Below are 22,178 nucleotides of genomic sequence, written 5' to 3' on the forward strand. Positions count from 1 at the left end.
AAGGCCTGTTACGCTATACTTTTGTTTGCTAAACCGAGTACCATTGCCCAAAGATGCTGAAGTGAAGGTGATGCAACCAACTTTAAAAAGTGGTCAATGAAAGCTGCTACCTTTAAAACCATCAGCAAATAAATCTTTTGTTAACAAGATAATATGGTATTTATTAGATTTTATGAATAGCACCATATGAACCAACTTTACTAACATGGCAATTAGAAAATGAACACAAGATGGGAAATTGGAGTCGAAGAATAGTTAGTTGTCATCCTCCATACCACTACCACCACCCCACCTTGTAAACAATTCAGAATTGTCCTTTGGGTTTAGTGTGGCATACTTCAAATGTACGAGAAGCTGTATACTATACACAAATACATAAAGCCCTGTTCTTTGCAGACAGAAAGGACATATGCTTGCATTGCTCCTTTTTCAACTCCACAAATTAACAAACAGAATTTTACGGTTTATTCATCAGGTCAATGCTTTTACCAATGAAAGTCAACCTATTTGGTTTAATGATTTGGAGATCCCCGTGTTGGACTGGGGTGTACAAAGTTAAAAATCACACAACACCAGGTTATAGTCCAACAGGTTTAATTGGAAGCACACTAGCTTTCGGAGAGCATCGCTCCGAAAGCTAGTGTACTTCCAATTAAACTTGTTGGACTATAACCTGGTGTTGTGTGATTTATATTTGGTTTAAAACATACACAAAAATTAACAATTAACCTTTAGACATCATTAGCCAATGTACTCTCCATGGTAACAGATCTAGTAATTGGAGTCCACTTGTCAACCAACTAATCAACATTTTACTCTCATGCAGTATAAATGAGATTTTTTTCTTTTTCTCCCCCCCTTTATTCTGGTATTTGTCCTGATGAGTGCATAACAAAAAGCTTTTCAGCAACACTCAAGTTTATGGCCAAAACACTATTTGATTACCTTGGAATATGACATCAAACACAAAATTCAGGCAAAATAATCACTATTATTGTCTACCTTTCGATTTGAGGATACCATTGACTTATTTTTGCTGTAGGCCTTGATTACTTGAGCAGCCAATTTTCAATTCTCAGATCTTTGGTCACATAAGACATGGCTTCCCAAGACTAGTGGGATCTGAAATGCTGGATTTTTTTTCTTTATTTTTCATTAAGGCCATCATACTACCTCTTATTTCAGAGTTACTAAAGAGGCAGTTTGATTGTTGTCACTTTCGAAGTGATTGATGGAAAGCTTCTTCTAGCAATACTGCCACACTCAAGGAGAGGTTCAAAATGTTGTTATAAAAAACTGGTTACCTGTGTAGCAAGAACAGGATATAACTGGTCAAAATGTTACCATCTCCCCATGATGTTCAATGGCACTCTCACTGATTAATGCTTTGCTAACATTCCAGGATATCCTATTGACCAGAAACTGGTCCAGCTTTTTAGAAATTCTGATGAGAGTCTCTAGACTCAAAACACCAATGCCGTTTCTCTCTCCACAAATGCTGCCAGACTTGAGTTTCTCCAGGAATGTCTCTTTGTTCCACCCATTTAAATATAGTGGCTGCAACAACAGGCAAGAGTTTGGCAACTCATCTCCTGATTCTCCAAAGATTATCCACAAGACACAAATCAGGAGTGTATTGGAACACTCTCCACCTGCATGGACAATGGCAGCCCCAGAAACCCAACTCCATCTAGGGCAAAGAGCCCTGAGTGACTGGCACGGCATTCACCATCTTAGCCGTTCACTTACCCCAATGACATTTTCCTGATGAAGGGCTCTGGCCCAAAACGTCAAATTTCCTGTTCCTTGGATGCTGCCTAACCTGCTGTGCTTTAACTAGCAACACATTTTCAGCTCTGATCTCCAGCATCTGCAGACCTCACTTTTTGTTGTGGTTCTGTTCGCCGAGCTGGAAGTTTTTGCTGCAAATGTTTCGTTCCCTGGCTAGGGAACATCATCAGTGCTATTGGAGCCTCCTGTGAAGCGCTGCTTTGATGTTTCTTCCGGTATTTATAGTGGTTTGTTCTTGCCGCTTCCGGGTGTCAGTTTCAGCTGTAGTAGTTTGTATGTGGGGTCCAGGTTGATGTGTCTGTTGATGGATGTTCTTGCCGTTTCCGGGTGTCAGTTTCAGCTGTAGTGGTTTGTATATGGGGTCCAAGTCTATGTGTCTGTTAATGGAGTTTGTGGATGAATGCCATGCCTCTAGGAATTCCCTGGCTGTTCTCTGTCTGGCTTGTCCTATGATGGTAGTGTTTTCCCAGTCAAATTCATGTTGCTGGTTGTCTGAGTGTATGGCTACTAGAGATAGCTGGTCGTGTCGTTTTGTGGCTAGCTGATGTTCATGGATGCGGATTGTTAGCTGTCTTCCTGTTTGTCCTATATAGTGTTTTGTGCAGTCCTTGCATGGTATTTTGTAAACTACGTTAGTTTGGCTCGTGCTGGCTATTGGGTCCTTCGTTCTAGTGAGTTGTTGTCTGAGTGTGGAAGTTGGTTTGTGTGCTGTTATGAGTCCTAAAGGTCGCAGTAGTCTGGCTGTCAGTTCTGAGACGCTCCTGATGTATGGTAGTGTGGCTAGTCCTTTTGGTTGTGGCATGTCCTCGTTCCGTGGTCTATCTCTTAGACAACCAGGAACATGAATTTGACTGGGAAAACACTACCATCATAGGACAAGCCAGACAGAGAACAGCCAGGGAATTCCTAGAGGCATGGCATTCATCCACAAACTCCATTAACAGACACATAGACTTGGACCCCATATACAAACCACTACAGCTGAAACTGACACCCGGAAGCGGCAAGAACAAACCACTATAAATACCGGAAGAAACATCAAAGCAGCGCTTCACAGGAGGCTCCAATAGCACTGATGATGTTCCCTAGCCAGGGAACGAAACGTTTGCAGCAAAAACTTCCAGCTCGGTGAACAGAACCACAACAACGGACACCCGAGCTACAAATCTTCAACCAGACTTTAAACCTCACTTTTTACCCAATGACATCTCACCCAGGTTCCCTTAAAAATACTTTCCAATGCTTAACCTCTACGACGTATAATGACAAGGACTGTAGATATCTGACTGAAGAATGTCCTGCCTGAAATGTCAATTCTTCTCCTCCTTCGATGCTGCCTGACCTGTTGTGCTTTTTCCAGTACCACACTGTAGATATATATATCAACTCTGTAGATATACTGGACCACATTCCTCTAAACCATACACAAACTGTACCACTATGCCTTCACTATGACTGGATCAAAATCCTGGAATCCACTTCCAAACAATATTAATGTTTCAAGGTGGCAGCTTACCACAAAAGTAATTACAGCTAGGCAACAGGTACTGCTGCAAATGTGTTGCTGGTCAAAGCACAGCAGGTTAGGCAGCATCTCAATTCTCTATTCCTGAGATGCTGCCTAACCTGCTGTGCTTTGACCAGCAACACATTTGCAGCTGTGATCTCCAGCATCTGCAGACCTCATTTTTTACTAGGCAACAGGTACTGGCCTACCATGCAACACCCTGATCCGGAAAGAATCCAAACTAAGTGAGAGAGAATAGTGTTATCAACCAATCTCCAAATATACTAATTAATGAGAACAAATGAGGACAGAGAAAAGTTGGAGAATAAAATTATTTAAAGAGAAGGTAGTGTCGTAATACGCCAAAACTTGTTTATGAAGCAGAATTTAAAGAGCCAGGAAGTGGAACTGCAGCTCTTTAAAATCACTTGATGAATGGATAAAAAGTGTTGTGTGGTAACATGTTATGATTCAAGCTATCAATTCTTTCCAGTACTAATGGCATTTGGAAGAAAACTTCCAATGTGTTTTGAAGTAAGTCAATAATAACCCCCCAGAAATGATGGAAAGCTACTCCTCCATAGGTATAAACTCTATTTTTCTTAATTTTATTTCGATTTTTTTCTCTTCATTTCCACAACACTAGTAACCATGCCTCTCTACAAATGATAAATCAACATTAGAAATCACACAATCAATATTACGAAGAGTCGCTGACTCGAAACGTTAACTCTGATTCTCTCCACAGATGTTGCCAGACCTGCTAAGTCTCTCCAGCACTTAAAAATTGTTCAATCAAGTACAGCCAGAATGTTTTCCTTTTGGGAAAAAAAATCGGAACAGCCTACAGGGGACAGCTGGCCAATACAAAACAGGTGGACAACCCCCTCGAGGGTTAATGAGGGATAGGTATAAACTCTTTGTAACAAGACTAAACTTCTTTCGAGTTATACCGCGCAAAGGAGAGATCTTTAGTGTCCAAAAAGAAAAGCAGAAGTCATTTCATGTGTAAAAAAAAGCTGATCTAGTAACGAGGCTCCAACCTCAGCTACAAACACAACAATTCAGGAGAGTGTACCAGACTCATGGGTCCAGGAGTGAGGCCTGTAATTTCTCACCGATATAATACGCTGTTAGGTAGATGCTACGCTCCCCAGCTTCCTCCCAAAACGCACATAACCTCACCCCGGGATCTCTTACCGTCAGATTCGGCCCGGACCAGGAGAGAAATCCCCTTCAGGCGCTCCACATAGCTGGAAGAGACGTGTCCGGTGCCACGATCGTCCCACTGCCTGTCCTCGTTGAGCGTGTAAACCTTCACCCGCCTCCGGGTGTCCGCCATTGCCGCGGCTCAGGCTCGGGGAGCGGACGACCGGGGGGGGGGGAAGACGTTGTGGAGGGGGAACCAGTGCTAACTTCAACTCCCACCCTCCTCCACTTGAGAATCAACAAAAATAATAAAGAGAAACTAAGAATTAAAAAAACAATAACCAATCGCGCTGAATTCACAGGGCGCTCATCCTTTCCGAGGCCTAGGCCCGGGGCCGACGCCTCGGGCCCCCGGTGATAAGGAGCCCGGAAAAGTCTCTCCCTCCCTCAGCTGACAAAATTATATCCTGCTCCGTGCCGCCAACACCCACTGGTTCACGACAGAACCTAGCCGCTAACTCTGGATGATTTTAAATCTTCATTCCGGTATTGTTTTTTTTTGAATGTCCTTCACCGTTTCAAACTGAGCAGACGCTGGCTTATTTGCCCCCGCTCGCTAGTTCTATGGCCTGCAGGAGGCCGCCCACCCGCTCTCCTCTCCTTCTCCTCCTCCTCCCCCCCACCCCCCCGGCGGATCCGCCGCCGCTCCCTCAGCCAGCGGCCGCCATCTTGCAGCCTCACACACATCCCCACACCCCCAAACGACAGGCGGCACAGGGTCTCCCGCCAGGGGCCGTCTTCCCGCCCAAACCGCCAGTTCAAACGCTCCCCGCCGAACTGTCATCGGCGGCGGCTCTCCACCCGGACAACTACTGCCTGAGGGGTCAGTCAGCGAGTGACCATTGAGAGGGATCATCGTGTGAGGGGTCAGTCAGTGAGTGACCATTGAGAGGGATCATCGTGTGAGGGGTCAGTCAGTCACCATTGAGTGGGACCACTGTGTGAGGGGTCAGTCAGCGAGTGACCGTTGAGAGGGATCATCGTGTGAGGGGTCAGTCAGTCACCATTGAGTGGGACCACTGTGTGAGGGGTCAGTCAGCGAGTGACCATTGAGAGGGATCATCGTGTGAGGGGTCAGTCAGTCACCATTGAGTGGGACCACTGTGTGAGGGGTCAGTCAGCGAGTGACTATTGAGAGGGATCATCGTGTGAGGGGTCAGTCAGTCACCATTGAGTGGGACCACTGTGTGAGGGGTCAGTCAGCGAGTGACCATTGAGAGGGATCATCGTGTGAGGGGTCAGTCAGTCACCATTGAGTGGGACCACTGTGTGAGGGGTCAGTCAGCGAGTGACCATTGAGAGGGATCATCGTGTGAGGGGTCAGTCAGTCACCATTGAGTGGGAGCACTGTGTGAGGGGTCAGTCAGGTAGTGACCATTGAGAGGGATCATCGTGTGAGGGGTCAGTCAGTCACCATTGAGTGGGACCACTGTGTGAGGGGTCAGTCAGCGAGTGACCATTGAGAGGGATCATCGTGTGAGGGGTCAGTCAGTCACCATTGAGTGGGACCACTGTGTGAGGGGTCAGTCAGCGAGTGACTATTGAGAGGGATCATCGTGTGAGGGGTCAGTCAGTCACCATTGAGTGGGACCACTGTGTGAGGGGTCAGTCAGCGAGTGACCATTGAGAGGGATCATCGTGTGAGGGGTCAGTCAGTCACCATTGAGTGGGACCACTGTGTGAGGGGTCAGTCAGCGAGTGACCATTGAGAGGGATCATCGTGTGAGGGGTCAGTCAGTCACCATTGAGTGGGAGCACTGTGTGAGGGGTCAGTCAGGTAGTGACCATTGAGAGGGATCATCGTGTGAGGGGTCAGTCAGTCACCATTGAGTGGGACCACAGTGTGAGGGGTCAGTCAGCAAGTGACCATTGAGAGGGATCATCGTGTGAAGGGTCAGTCAGTGAATTACCATTGAGAGGGATCACCGTGTAAGGGGTCGGTCAGTCAGTGAGTGACCATTGAGAGTGACCACTGTGTGAGGGGTTAGTCAGGTAATGACCAGTGAGAGGGACCACTGTATGAGGGGTCAGTCAGTCTGTGACCGTTGAGAGAGACTACCATGTGAGAGGTCAATCGGGTAGTGACCATTGAGAGGGATCATTTTGTGAGGGGTCAGTAAGTCAGTGAGTGACCGTTGAGAGGGACCACCTTGTGAGGAGTCAGTGACCATTGAGAGGGACCACTGTGTGAGAGGTCAGTCAGGTAGTGACCGTTGAGAGGGACCACAGTGTGAGGAGTCAGTCAGTCAGTGACCATTGAGAAGGACTACCGTTTGAGGGGTCAGTCAGTGAGTGATCATTGAGGACTACTGTGTGAGGGGTCAGTCAGATAGCGACCACCATATAAAGAGGCAGTCAGTGAGTGATCATCAGGCGGACCACCGGGGGACCACTGTGTAAGGGATGTGTCGATAAGTGGCTGTAGAAAGGGGCCACCTTGTCAGGGGTCAATGAATGAGTGACCATTGAGAGGGACCACTGTGTGAGGGGTCAGTTAGTGAGCGACCACTGGGAAGACCACCGTGTATGGGGTCAGTCAGGTATTGAACACTGTGTGAGGGGTCAAGATAGTGAGTAACCACCAGGAGTTCCAATGTGTGAAGGATCTGTCGATGAGTGACCATCGAGAGGGACCACATGAATCAATGAGTGACTGTTGAGAGGGACCACTTTGTGAGGGGCCAGTCAGTGAGTGACCACCATGTGGAGGTGGTCAATTGGTGAATGGCCACTGGTCAGTCAAAGTGACCACTCTGTGAGGTATCAGTCAATGAGTGATCACCAGGAGAACCACTGTGTGACAGATCAGAGTGACCACTTGGAGGCACCATGTGATGGGTCAGTCAGGTAGTAATCCATTGTGTGAGGGGTCAGTCAGTGAGTGACCACTTTGAAGACTACCATGTGATGGGTCAGTTAGAATGACCACTGGGTGTGACTGTTGTGTGACTGGTCAGTCAGTGAGTGACCACCAGGATGTCCACCATCTGAGGGGTCAGTCAGTCCATGACCACCACTTGAGGGGTCAGTCAGTGAGTGATGTTGTGGTTCTGCTCGCCGAGCTGGAAGTTTTTGCTGCAAACGTTTCGTTCCCTGGCTAGGGAACATCATCAGTGCTGTTGGAGCCTCGTGTGAAGCGCTGCTTTGATGTTTCTTCCGGTATTTATATTGGTTTGTTCTTGCCGCTTCCGGGTGTCAGTTTCAGCTGCAGTGATTTGTATGTGGGGTCCAGGTCGATGTGTCTGTTGATGGATCTTCTTGCCGTTTCCGGGTGTCAGTTTCAGCTGTAGTGGTTTGTATATGGTGTCCAGGTCAATGTGTCTGTTGATGGAGTTTGGGGATGAATGCCATGCTTCTAGGAATTCTCTGGCTGTTCTCTGTCTGGCTTGTCCTGTGATAGTGGTGTTTTCCCAGTCAAATTCATGTTGCTGGTTGTCTGAGTGTATGGCTACTAGAGATAGCTGGTCGTGTCGTTTTGTGGCTAGCTGATGTTCATGGATGCGGATTGTTAGCTGTCTTCCTGTTTGTCCTATATAGTGTTTTGTGCAGTCCTTGCATGGTATTTTGTAAACTACGTTAGTTTGGCTCATGCTGGGTATTGGGTCCTTTGTTCTAGTGAGTTGTTGTCTGAGCGTGGATGTTGGCTTGTGTGCTGTTATGAGTCCTAAGGGTCGCAGTAGTCTGGCTGTCAGTTCTGAGACGCTCCTGACGTATGGTAGAGTGGCTAGTCCTTTTGTTTGTGGCATGTCCTCGTTCCTCGGTCTATCTCTTAGGCATCTGGTGATAAAGTTGCGTGGGTATCCGTTTTTGGCGAATACCATACCATATGTATGGCGAGCCACTCTACCATACGTCAGGAGCGTCTCAGAACTGACAGCCAGACTACTGCGAACCTTAGGACTCATAACAGCACACAAGCCAACATCCACGCTCAGACAACAACTCACTAGAACAAAGGACCCAATACCCAGCATGAGCTAAACTAACGTAGTTTACAAAATACCACGCAAGGACTGCACAAAACACTATATAGGACAAACAGGAAGACAGCTAACAATCCGCATCCATGAACATCAGCTAGCCACAAAACGACACGACCAGCTATCTCTAGTAGCCATACACTCAGACAACCAGCAACATGAATTTGACTGGGAAAACACCACTATCATAGGACGAGCCAGACAGAGAACAGCCAGAGAATTCCTAGAAGCATGGCATTCATCCCCAAACTCCATCAACAGACACATTGACCTGGACACCATATACAAACCACTACAGCTGAAACTGACACCTGGAAACGGCAAGAACAAACCAATATAAATACCGGAAGAAACATCAAAGCAGCGCTTCACACGAGGCTCCAACAGCACTGATGATGTTCCCTAGCCAGGGAACGAAACGTTTGCAGCAAAAACTTCCAGCTCGGCGAGCAGAACCACAACAACGGATACCCGAGCTACAAATCTTCAATCAGATTTTAAACAGTGAGTGATCACAGAGATGGCCTACTGTGTGAGGGAGCAGTCAATGAGTGGCCACTGGGAGAGATCTTTGTGTGAAGGGTGAGTGAGTGACCCCTGAGATGGCCTTCTGGGTGAGGGGTCTGCCAATGAGTGATCACAGAAATGCCCATTGTGTGAGAGTCTAGTCAGTCAGTGACCACCATGTGACGGGTCAGTCAGTGAGTGACCACTGAGGTAACCTCACTGAAGGGTCACTGAGTGATCACTGAGTCGGCTTTCTGTGTGAGGAATCAGGCATTGAGCGATCACTAGGAGGGATCAGTGTGTGAGCGGTCAGTTAATGAATGACCACAGTATGGTTTGCTGTGTGAGTGACCAACAGGATGGCCCACTGTATGAGGAATCTGTGAGTGATCATGAAGAGGATCCTGTGCTGAGGGGTTCATTAATCAGTGACCATTGAGAGGACCTAGCACTGAGGATCAGTGAGGGTGACCATCAAGAGGACCCAGTGCTGAGGGTTCAATGCTGAGGGTTCAATCAATGAGGTACTATAGCGAGCACCTAATGCTGAGGGGTCAGTCAGTGAACGATCAGTGGGAAGACCCAGTGCTAAGAGGTAAGTCAGTCAGAGCCCCCGGGAAAGTCCAGTGCTGACGGATCAGCCAGTGCCTGAGCATTGGAAGTATCCAGTGTTGAGGGTAGTATCCTGTGAGTGATCATTGGAAGCAGCACTATGCTGAGGGGTCAGTGAGTGACCTCTGAAAGGACCGTGGGTTGAGGGGTCATGTCAGTGTGATTATTGGCAGGTTCCTCTGCTGACTAGTGTCATGATTGAGTAATCATTAAGAGGACCTTGTGTTGAAGGATCAATGAGTAATCATTGGGAGGATCATTGTGCTGAATGGTCTGTAAATGAATGACCACCAATAATCTCCTATGTGGAGGGGTCAGTGTGTAACTATTGGGAAGATCCTGTGATGAGAGGTTAGTGAGTGAGTGACTATCAAGAAAGAGGGTGTTGTGATTAGGGGTCAGTGAGTGACCAACAGGAGAGTGCTATGCTGAGGAGTCAGTCAGTGCATTTGACCATTGGGATTTAGTAAATGAATGAGTGACCATCAAGCAGTCTCAATGAAGCGGGTGTCATCCAGTGGGTAGTCATCAGGACCTCACTATACTGAAGGAATCAAGTCAGCAAGTGACCATTTAAATATCCCTGTACTGAGAGGTCAATGAGTCAACATCAAAATATCCTATAAACCATCTAAATATCTGTGTACACTGAGACACTTTTCTAGGTTGATTCCTGGTAAGGAGGGATATTCCTATGAGTAGATTGGTCCTGTACTCATTGAAGCTGAAAATGTGTTGCTGGTTAAAGCACAGCAGGTTAGGCAGCATCTCAGGAATAGGGAATTCGACGTTTCGAGCATAAGCCCTTCATCAGGAAGGGCTTATGCTCGAAACGTCGAATTCCCTATTCCTGAGATGCTGCCTAACCTGCTGTGCTTTAACCAGCATCACATTTTCAGCTGTGGTCTCCAGCATCTGCAGACCTCATTTTTTACTGTACTCATTGAAGTTTTGGAGAATGAAAGGAGACTATATTGGAACATGTAAGATACTTCCAGGCTTGACACAGTAGATGCTGAGAGATTTTGATCCCCTTGTAGACAGTCTGGGACCAGAGGGCATAATGTCAGAGTAAAGAGCTATTTATTGAAGACAGAGAAGAGGATTTTGTTTTCTCTCAGAGGATAGTGAATTCTATCCTGCAAAGGTTTTTTAAGGCTCAGTAATTAAGTATGTTTAAAGCTGAGTTAGATTTTTAATCAGTAAAGGGATGAAGGGTTATGAGGAAAAGATAGGAAAGTGGAGTTGAGGGTTGTCAGATTAGCCATGATTCCACATAGTCCACTTCTGTTCCTCTGTCTTATGGTTTTACCTGCCTTAAAAATATTCAATGATTTACTTTCCATTGCCTTCTGAGATAGTGACATAGTTACATAAGTATCATTCTCATCTCTGTCCTGAAAAGACAACCCCTAAATTTTAAATTCTGGATTACTGGTGCTGGAAGAGCACAGCAGTTCAGGCAGCATCCAAGGAACAGCGAAATCGACGTTTCGGGCAAAAGCCCTTCATCAGGAATACACTGTTCCACTACCTCAAGTTCTGGACTAATGCAGGAGAGGAACCATCCTTCCATATACCCCTTGTCAAGACTATTTAGAGTATTTATATATTTCAAATAGGTCTACCTTTACTTTTGTAAACACTAGTGGAGTTTGCTGCATACTCATGTAAGCCTTTAGAATTTATTGATGTGAATCTCATCCTTTTTTACATCGACACTTTCTCATCTCTTGCCACTTATGACTTAATACTCCACATATCAGTTTCTCCTACCAACGTGGATAACCTCACATTTTTCTGCATAACATTCCATTTGCCTTGTTCTTGCCCACTCATCATGTCAGTTCAAAATGAAGCTGCTTTCATTCTTTGTGCTAGTTTTATATTAGCTACAAACTTGGAAGCATCACGTTTAGTCCCCATATCCAAATTAGTGATATATTATATATATAATATATATATAGTTAATATAGGAACTAAGTACTGATCTTTGCATTACCCCACTAGTCTTGAGCTTGCCGACATGAAAATGACCCTTCATTCCTACTATGCTTCTGCCCGTTAGCCAATTCTTAATCCATGCTAGTATCTTGCCTTCCACTTTTTTAATTTTACTTGTCAATTTCCTGCAATTTCTCAAAAGCTTCTGAAAATCCACTAATTCTCCTTTATTAATTCTATACTAATGTCCTCAAAAAAAAACTCCACTCAGGTTTGTCAAACATAATTCCAATCCAAATATCAACCTTATCTGAACCACATTCAATATATTTACTTTCTTTCTGAACAAAGGAGACCAAAATTGCCTAATATCTGAGATGTTATGTCACCAATATCATGAATAACTGAAGTGTAATGTCCTTACTTTTATGTTCAATTCATCTTATCAATAGCATTTCCATTCCATTAGGCTTCTTAATTTTTTTTGTGCTGGGATACTGCCTTTTTTAAACCTATTTACCTAATCAGCCTGTTCAGGGATGTTCTTATACACCTCTGGAGCAGGTCGGACTTGAACCAAGATGTCTCTGATCTGGGCCAGGGACACTACCACTGTTATGATGGGTACACTCAAACACTTAGATCCTTCTGCACTTTAGAACTCAGCAATCTTTCTCCATTTAAATAATGATTTGCCAAAGTCAACAACTTTACATTTTCCCATATTGTACTTCATCTGCCAGATTTTTGTTTGTTTACTCAACCTGTGTACATTTGTCCAAACCTTCCTTATGTCATCTTCATGCTTTCCTACCTACTTTTATGTGCAGAATTAGCTGCCATACTTTGCTTGGTGATAGATTGGTAACTGTTGAAAGGAAAAGGAACCTGAGTGTCCTTGAACCCAGTCACTGAAAGCACACATGCAGGTGCAGAAAGCAGTTAGGAATGCAAATGGTACATTAGCTTTCATTGCAAGAAGATCTGAGTACAGGAGCAACAAAATTTTAATGCAGGCAACCTCTTCTGGGGTATTAAATCCAGTTTTAGTCTCCTTATCAAAAAAAAAGATAAATTTATCAAACATAGAGTGCAGCAAAGACTCACCAGTCTGATTCCTGGCTTGACAGGTATGTTGTCTGAGGAGGGATTGGATCGACTAGGTCTGTGTTCACGAAAGTTCAGAAAAAGTGAGAGGGACCTCATTGAAGCATCCTGACAGGACTGGACAGACTCTGTGCAGGGATGATATTTCTGCTGGCCTAGAGGTCTGGAACAAGGTGTCACAGTCTCAGGATACATGGTAGGCCTTTTCGCACTGAGATGAGGAAACATTTATTCATTCTGAGGATTGTGAATCTGTAGTATTCTCTACTAGAGAAAACCAAGTTACAAAATATACTTAATAAAGAAATTAAGAGATTTTTAGATGATAAAGGTATCAACTGTATGGGAATTGAGCAGGGGTGCGGTGTTGAGGTCGAGGTTCTGACAGTCATTTGAATGGTAGAGCAGTTTATATGGGCCAAATGGCCTTCTCCTGCTCTTAGCTTCTATGTGTCTGTTTTCCAAGTCATTGATATAAATTGTAAAAAGCTGAGGCCCTAGCACAGACCGCTGCAGGATTCTTTTTGACTCCTTTTACCCGGATCAAAAAAGACCCCTGTTTTCTTCATTTTTCCATAGATGAGTCAGTCTTCCTTTTAGTGATTCCCAATTTATCTATATGGTGCATTAATCCTTGAGTGATCATTTGCACATCAATTAAGAGGTTAGTCAGTCGCTGAATGACTGTTTCTACGTTTATAGACTGAAGAGTGTTGCTGAGTGAGGAACTGTTTATAATTTTCTGTAGTGAAGGATGAAGTTGTCAATGTGATTAACCATTTATGTCTCAACCCTGTGGAATCAATCAGTTACTGAATGACCATCTCTACTTTATAAACTGAAGGGTCAGCCCATCAGTGAGTGGCTGCTTATAGATTGATAGACTGAGGATTAATCCTTGACGACCATATCCATACATTGAAGGGTGACTCAGACAGGGATCATTTGTATATATGCCTATATCCTGAAGAATCAGTTGGTTCTAATGACATGCTGGGGTAACATGCTGTAAATTGACCCCTGTTAGTTTTGGAGTTATAACAAATACTAAAGTTTTATGTTAAAAATGCATATTATACCCAATTTTACCTGAGTTTCAAACCAAGGTCGGTAGAAAGCATGGACCAGGTTTCTGTACTGAACAAGAATTATTATTAAGTTCCAAGATCATCGATAGGTAAAACAGATGTAAACCATTGGCATATAACATTACTAAAACTTTATTCACCTTATAAACATCTCCTTAACAAACACCAATTGAACTTAGAGGCAAAAATAGAAACTGCTGGAAAAGCTCAACACATCTAGCAGCATCTTTGAAGAGAAATCAGTTAACGCTTTGGGTCAGTTCTGAGGAAAGCTCACTCAATCCGAAACGTTAACTGTGCTTGAGTCTGTGCTGCTGGGCCCCTTCACAGATGCTGTTGCTACGACTGAACTCTTCATCAAGAGGATAAGTAAAATGAAATAGAAGAGAAAAAAACACAAGAAAAATAAGAAAAACAAAAAGAAAAATGACCAGAACGGATTAGTTCTGAGCCCAGAAGCCCTATTCCACGGCCATCTTTATTGATCAATGTGTTGAGAAAAGGAGTTGGGAGGTGATGTTGCAGCTGTACAGCACATTAGTTGGAATATTGTATGCATTTCTGGTCTGTCTGTTGTAGGAAGGATATTGTGAAACTTGAAAGAGTTCAGAAAAGATTTACAAGGATGTTGCCTGTGTTGGAGGGTTTGAGCTATAGAGGGAAACTAAATAGATTATGGCTATTTTCCCTGGAGTGTTGAAGGCTGTGGGGTGACCTTATAGAAGTTTATAAAATCATGAGTGGCGTCGATCGTGTACTTAGACAAGAACCTCTTTTCTCTGAGGTGAAAGAGTCTAAAACTAGAGGGTATAGGTTTAAGGTGAGAGGGGAGAGATTTAAAAGGAACCTAAGAGGCACTGTTTTCATGCAGGGTGGTGCATATATGGATTGAACTGCCAGCGGATGTGGTGAAGGCACAACATTTAAAAGACGTCTGGATGGATATATGAATAGGAAGGGTTTAGAGGGATATGAGCCAAATGCTGGCAAATGGAATTAGATTTATTTAGGATATCTGGTCAGCATAGCGTGTTGGATCAAAGGGTCTGTTTCTTGCTGTGTATCTCTATGACTCTGTCTTACTAGAAGCCTGACATCCATAATATACGAGAACTTCAAAAGAGTCAGGGATAGAGGTGAGTGTAGCGACCATCAGTAAGGAGAAGGCACTGGGAAGCTGAAGGGTCTGCAGGTGGATAAATCTCCAAGACTTGATGGATGACAACTTAGAGCTCTGAAGAAGTTAGCTGAGAGATTGTGGAGTGAATGGTGGCGATCTTTCAGCAATCACTGGAGATAGGGAGGATCTCAGAGGACTGGAAAATAGCTAATCTAACACACCTGTTTAAAGCACTAGTCAGGGCTCTCTTGAAATATTGTGAGTAGTTTTGGACCCCATATTTAAGGATGGATGTGATGGTGTTGGAGAGGACAGAGGGAGTTTACTAGAATTATCCCAGAGATGAAGGGCTTGTCATATGAGGGACAGTTGAGTACTCTGGGTCTGTATTCAGTGGAGTTTAGAAGGATGAGGGAGAATCTAATTGAATAGAATACTGTGCAGCCTGGATAGAATAGACACGGAGAAGATGTCTCCATTTGCAGGAGAGGTCAAGACCCAAGGGCACAGCCTCAGGGAGAAGGGGTGAGTCTTTAGAACTGAGATGATGAGGAATTTCTTCAGCCAGAGATTGGAACTCATTGCTGCAGAAAGCTATGGAGGCTGTCATTAAGACTATTTAAGGCGGAGAAGATAGGTTCTTGATTAGTAAGGGATCAAATGTTACAGGGAGAATGCAGAAGAATGGGGTTGAGAAATGTATCAACCATGGTTGAAAGGCAGAGCAGACTTAAAAGGTTGAATGGTTTAATTCTGCTTATACCTTATGATGTTATGGTCACTTATATATCGTTTGAAAAATCAGTCAGTGAATGCGTGAATGACCACTTATATAGACTGATCCTTTATATCTCTCTATGTTGAGAAATATATATCACATGGATGTGAACCAATCAGTTATGACCTAGTCAAATCTTTCTTCAGTCATCAAACTGAACAGCAGCAGAGTAGACAAATAAATTTTTTTTGACAAGTTTGGATCAACTGTAATCAGTATTTCTCAATATAATTCTGGAACAGTGCACTGCTGAGAATTTATCTGGGTTAGTGACCAAGGGGATGTTACACCAATGTGAAAGCATGTAAAATCTAAAAGAAAAGTGTTGCTCACTTTGTAGGCTGTTTACCTAGTTGATATTATACACTTGACCTTAATACGTGTGTATCTGCACCTTAAACTCCATAGCTTAATAATATGTGATATTGGACAAACAGAAAGCTAAAGAAGAGCAGTTTAGAAAATATAAGAAGCAAGTGGACAAACCAAGTGAAACAAAGGGATCTTTCAGAAATACTATTTGAGGAAAATACAGGCAAAATAAATAAAGAGTGAACGAAGAGAAAAATCCAAACCATGAGTGGAGATGAAGGGACTTTTTTTACATTTGTTTTGGTTTTTGGAGGTGTCATAACCCTGATGGGAAGAATTTGCTGAAACTAAAGCCCCACTATGTGAAATATGACCAGTTTAATCACTGAGATGGTTAACTTTTTGTGACTGTGAGTATAATTTCAGATAAAACAAACTCACACCAGATTTCATCAATGAATGAAAAAGAAATTAAAACTTATTGATTTTATGACAAACCTATGATAAAATAGATAATCAATTACTAAATTTAATTTATACTTTCTTTAAATTTAAACATGCATACACTCTTGCGTGAATAGGATGGACAGGCCATATAAAGAGTTTTTCAGAAATCACATTTGAGGAAAATATAAGCAAAAAGAAAACAAAATCTGTTCCTGATGAAGAGTCCAAAACACTGGGGGAAATGAGATGACTTTCTTATAATCCCTTTGGTTTTTGCTGATGGTATCACATTGTTGGCGACCATGGCAATCTTTAATTTGTTAGTCAGTCAGTTGAACTGAAGGCTTTGCTTGAGAACGTCTTTTTTAAGTCTTTGTATGTTGTTTTCTACTTACAAAAGCAGATGGAGGACAATTTGGCTTGCTTGCAGGTGTTTGGAGGTCTCTGCCCTTCGCTTTCTCTAATCTGTTCTGTGACAAAACTGCCACTTGTAATCAATCAAAAGGCCATTGATAGCCCAAACATTTTAGTTTTGTAATTTATTTAATGATTTTCAGTGAGTTTTGAGAAGGTTTGTAGCTCAGGTTGAGGTTTGCTCGCTGAGCTGGGAGGTTCATTTCCAAATGTTTCGTCACCCTACTGGGTAACATCTTCAGTGGGCTTCAGGCAAAGCAGTGTACATAATTTCTGCTTTCTATTTAAAAGTTTGGGTTGGTGATGTTATTTCATGTGGTGATGCCATTTCCTGTTTTTTTTCTCAGGAGGTGGTAGATGGGGTTTAACTCCATGTGTTTGTTGATAGCATTCCAGTTGGAATGCCATGCTTCTAAAAATTCTCATGTATGTCTCTGTTTGAATTGTCCTAAGATGGATGTATTGTCCCAGTCGAAGTGGTGTCCTTCCTTATCTGCATGATTCCTTAGATTAGATTACTTACACTGTGGAAACAGGCCCTTCGGCCCAACAAGGCCCTGCCGAAGCGCAACCCACTCAGATCCATTCCCCTATATTTACCCCTTCACCTAACACCTTACCAATTCACCTAACCTGCACATTTTTGGACTGTGGGAGGAAACCAGAGCAAACCCACGCAGACATGAGGATAATGTGCAAACTCCACACAGACAGTTTCCTGAGGCAGGAACTGAACCCGAGTCTCTGGTGCTGTGAGGCAGCAGTAATGTATGTAAGGATACGAGTGAGAGAGGGGTCATGTCATTTTGTGGCTAGTTGGTGTTCATGCATCCTGGTAGCTAGTTTGCTGCCTGTTTATCCATTATAGTGTTTGTTACAGTCCTTGCATGGTATTTTGTAAATGACATTAGTTTCACAATTATTCCATTTTTAAGTTCTATGTTTTGTGGGCATGGCTATACTTGTTTTCTCATGGGAAAGCTACTGCATGCACCCAATGCTTTTTTCTTAAGTCAATGTCTCTTTCTGAGACTCTTAATCAAACTGCTGAGTGTAAGACTATTTATATTTTATTTGAAATATAGATTGGAAAATGGAAGTTTATTCTTTTTTTAATTAAAAGAAAGAACCAGTTGTTTGTTTTGACAATCAGAGTAAGACGCAGTGTGGTGTTCATCATTAGTTTCACAAAGGCATGTAACATGTGTAAGAGACTGGATTTCATACATCCGTGAGACTAGCTGGAAAAAAAAATGGCCTTGTGTAGAAAATGATTGTTATTGGAAAGTCTTTGCATATTTAATGTGAATACATTGCCAGTGTCAGAATGAAATTTATATAGGTAGGATAGATAGAATGACAAAAGGAAACTGTATTGAAAAATTAAAATGCCTTAAAGGTACCTTTTCAATTTTTTTCTGCTTGATGTATGGTGACAGGTCATGAAATGTTATTATTAGTATTTGGAAACTTGGGCCCTAAAAGAGAATAATGTGTAGTATGATTCGTATTTCTATATGGTGTGTTTTAAGAAGGGGAGAAATAGTTTTAGATTCAGTTTTGAAGTGTATATTGTTGACAAATGAAACAATCTGTTGACTCAATTCAACTAAATTCAACAAATTCTTTCTTCTGTTTAAGTTTCACCACAAATCCAAAAAGCTCAGTGAAATTGTCTACTGATTCACCGCAGGCTGGTGTGTTGACAACAGTTTGTTATTGGGCCATTTCTTTGCCTAATCAGTATTATGGCGACAGTATTACAGCGGCAGAGAGGATGTTTGAGGACTCATCTCCTGAGGTAGTATGGGTTGAGGTTAGAAACAGGAAAGGAGAGTTCACCTTTTTGGGAGTTTTCTATAGACCTCCGAATAGTTCCAGACTTGTAGAGGAAAGTACAGCAAAGATAATTCTGGATAGGAGTGAGAGTAACAGTGTAGTTGTTATGGGGGCTTTAACTTTCCAAATATTGACTGGGAATACTCCAAACATTGACGGGATAGAGGTTCACAAGGAGGAGCTTTAGCAATTCTGCAAAGTGTGAAAATAGATAGGTCCCTGCGCCGGATGGGATTTATCCTAGGATTCTCTGGGAGGCCAGGTAGGAGATTGCGGAGCCTTTCGCTTTGATCTTTATGTCATCATTGTCTACAGGAACAGTGCCAGAAGACTGGAGGATCGCATATGTTGTTCCCTTGTTCAAGAAGGAGAGTAGATACAACCCTGGTAATTATATACCAGTGAGCCTTACTTCGGTTGTGGGTAAAGTGTAGGAAAATGTTATAAGAGATAGGATTTATAATCATCTGGAAAGGAATAAGTTGATTAGGGATAGTCATCACGGTTTTGTGAAGGATAGGTTGTGCATCAAAAATCTTATTGAGTCCTTTGAGAAAGTGATCAAACAGGTGGATGAGGGTAAAACGGTTAATGTGGTGTATATGGATTTCAGTAAGGGATGTGATAAGGTGCACCATGGTGGGCTATTGCATAAAATACAGAGGCATGGGATTGAGGGTGATTTTGTAGTTTGGATGATAAATTGGCTAGCTGAAAGAAGACAGAGGGTGGTGGTTGATGGGAAATGTTCATCCTGGAGTTCACTTACTACTGGTGTACTGCAAGGTTCTGTTCTGGGGCCACTGCTGTTTGTGATTTTTATAAATGACTTAGATGAGGGCTTAGAAGGATGGGTTATTAAATTGCAGGTGATATTAAGGTTGGTGGAGTTGTGGATGGTGCTGAAGGATGTTGCAGATTACAGAAGGACAGAGATAAGCTGCAGAGCTGAGCTGAGAGGTGGCAAATGGAGTTTAATGTAGAAAATTGTGAGGTGATTCACTTTGGTAAGAGCAACAGGAATAAAGAGTACTGGGCTAGTGGTAAGATACTTGGTAGTGTAGAAGAGCAGCGAGATCTCTGTGACCATGTACGTAGATCCCTGAAAGTTGCCACCCAGTTTGATAGGGTTGTTAAGAAGCCATACGATGTGTTAGCTTTTATTGGCTGAGGGATTGAGTTTGGAGCCACGAGGTCATGCTGCAGCTGTACAAAATTCTAGTGCGGCTTCACTTGGCATATTGCCTACAGTACTGGTCACCACATTATAGGAAAGATGTGAAAACTTTGGAAAGGGTTCAGAGGAGATTTACTAGGATGTTGCCTGGTGTGGAGGGAAGATCTTATGAGGAAAGTCTGAGGCACTTGAGGCTGTTTTTGTTATAGAGAAGAAGGTTGTGAGGTGACTTAATATACACATATAAACTAACAAGAGGATTAGACAGTGTAGACAGTGAGAGTCCTTTTCCTCAGATGGTGATGACTCGCACAAGGGGATACCGCTTTAAATTGAGGGTTGATGGATTTAGGACAGATGTCAGAGGTAGTTTATTTATTCAGTAGTAGGGGCGTGGAATGCATTGCCTGCAACAGTAGTAGATTCACCAACTTTAAGGGCATTTAACTGCACATTGGATAAACATATGGATGAAAATGGAATAGCGTAGGTTAGATAGGCTTCAGATTGGTTCCACAGGTTGGCGCAACATCGAGGGCTGAAGGGCCTGGACTGTGATGTAAAGTTCTTTTTTCTAATTAAATTTATTTCTGACCCCTTAAGCATGCTAAGGCCAGTGCATGAATGCAAGCTCATTAGTGAGAAGTGAAGATTGCAAATTACTTACATTTTCAACTCTCCCGTGTTCCTTGTGTTGCAGTGTTAATTGTAGCATACCTTTCCTCTTGAGATTTCCTCCACCTGCGCCATGTAGTCTCAACTCGTCAGCTGTAACTTTTGATTTTTCAGGCATGATAATTAGTTTGATAATGAAGTGATTCTTGCACCTGTACTAAACTTAAAAGTAAGAGGATGTCTCGCAGCATAACCAAATTCTGTGAAATCCAAATCATTTGGATAGGTAGTTTTCCTTAGAAATATCTTGTGTATCTTTCCTAAAGGATCATTTTAACTAGTGTGGGCACGTTTTCTGATGGAAGAAGTCCAACAGCATTAACTTCTTCATGTGATGGAAGTTTTCTGCACTTCTTTAGTCCAGATCTTGTGTTTTACAAATGTAGAATGATTTTAGCATAGCTGGACACTCTACCTGTGAGGCTCTGTTTTTAGATTAGATTAGACTTACAGTGTGGAAACAGGCCCTTCGGCCCAACAAGTCCACACCGACCCGCCGAAGCGCAACCCACCCATACCCCTACATTTACCCCTTACCTAACACTATGGGCAATTTAGCTTGGCCAATTCACCTGACCCGCACATCTTTGGACTGTGGGAGGAAACCGGAGCACCCGGAGGAAACCCACGCAGACACAGGGAGAACGTGCAAACTCCACACAGTCAGTCGCCTGAGTCGGGAATTGAACCCGGGTCTACAGGCGCTGTGAGGCAGCAGTGCTAACCACTGTGCCACTGTGCCGCCCCACATTTGTTCCACAATGCTGACAAAATTTGGTATCTGCTGTTTGCTTACTCTGTATGTATGCTTATTTAGAGTGTCTGCACCTTATAAACTAAATGAATTCTATTTTTCACCTGAGGTAGAGTTGTTGGAGCTGCATGTGAGTTTTTTGATTCCTGCTTCCAACACAATCTGAATAGCTTTGTATGAAATTAAATCTTCTTTTGTCCATTTCAAACAGTTCATGTTATCATAAAAGAGAATGTTATTTTATTAAAGTAGATTGGCATCCCCTTACAAATATGTTGAGTAATTATACACCATGATATCCAAATTGCAGATATAAAACGTATATGGTCTATACATCCAGATCTCACGCTGGAATCATTCTTGTTCAGTTTTAGCATCAACTGAGATCATAGGACTAAGAAGTATGATATATTCTTCTGTTCCTTCTTAATAACCACAACTATAGATATTAAATCTATAGTTTTTCAATTCTGTCTGTAGTCTGTGATCTTTAAGCTTGTAATTTTTCATTAACAAATGCTGTTTAAATTCTCTTGCTTTAAAGACCAAAAACACCTGTAACAGAACAATGGTTCAGTGCTTTCTTTATCTGCTGGCCTTTAAAATTTGCACTAGTCGTAGAGTCGTAGAGATGTACAGCATGGAAACAGACCCTTCGGTCCAACTCATTCATGCCGACTAGATATCTTAAACTAATCTAGTTCCATTTGCTAGCACTTGGCCCATATCCCTCTAAACCCTTTCTATTTATGTACCCATCCAGATCCCTTTTAAATGCTGCAGTTGTACCAGTCTCCACCACTTCCTCTGGCAGCTCATTCCATGCATGCACAACCCTCTATGTGAAAAAGTTGCCCCTTAGGTCCCATTTATATCTTTCCCTCCCACCCTAAACCTATGCCCTCTGGTCCTGGACT

At 42.9% G+C, this 22,178-nt stretch overlaps 1 protein-coding gene across 2 annotated transcripts in view; it reads right to left on the minus strand.

The window, feature by feature from the left end:
* The window catches only part of smek1 (SMEK homolog 1, suppressor of mek1 (Dictyostelium)), a 145,256-nt gene extending 140,154 nt beyond the window's left edge, over positions 1 to 5,102 (minus strand). For both annotated transcript variants that reach the window (XM_060829476.1, XM_060829475.1), the window contains exon 1: positions 4,499 to 5,102. In XM_060829476.1, the coding sequence (XP_060685459.1) occupies positions 4,499 to 4,640 (142 nt within the window). In that variant the 5' untranslated portion in view covers positions 4,641 to 5,102. The remainder of the gene's footprint in view (positions 1 to 4,498) is intronic.
* Positions 5,103 to 22,178: the final 17,076 nt, after the last annotated feature.

Source organism: Hemiscyllium ocellatum, chromosome 8, assembly GCF_020745735.1.
Source record: "Hemiscyllium ocellatum isolate sHemOce1 chromosome 8, sHemOce1.pat.X.cur, whole genome shotgun sequence".
Lineage (NCBI taxonomy): Eukaryota > Metazoa > Chordata > Chondrichthyes > Orectolobiformes > Hemiscylliidae > Hemiscyllium > Hemiscyllium ocellatum.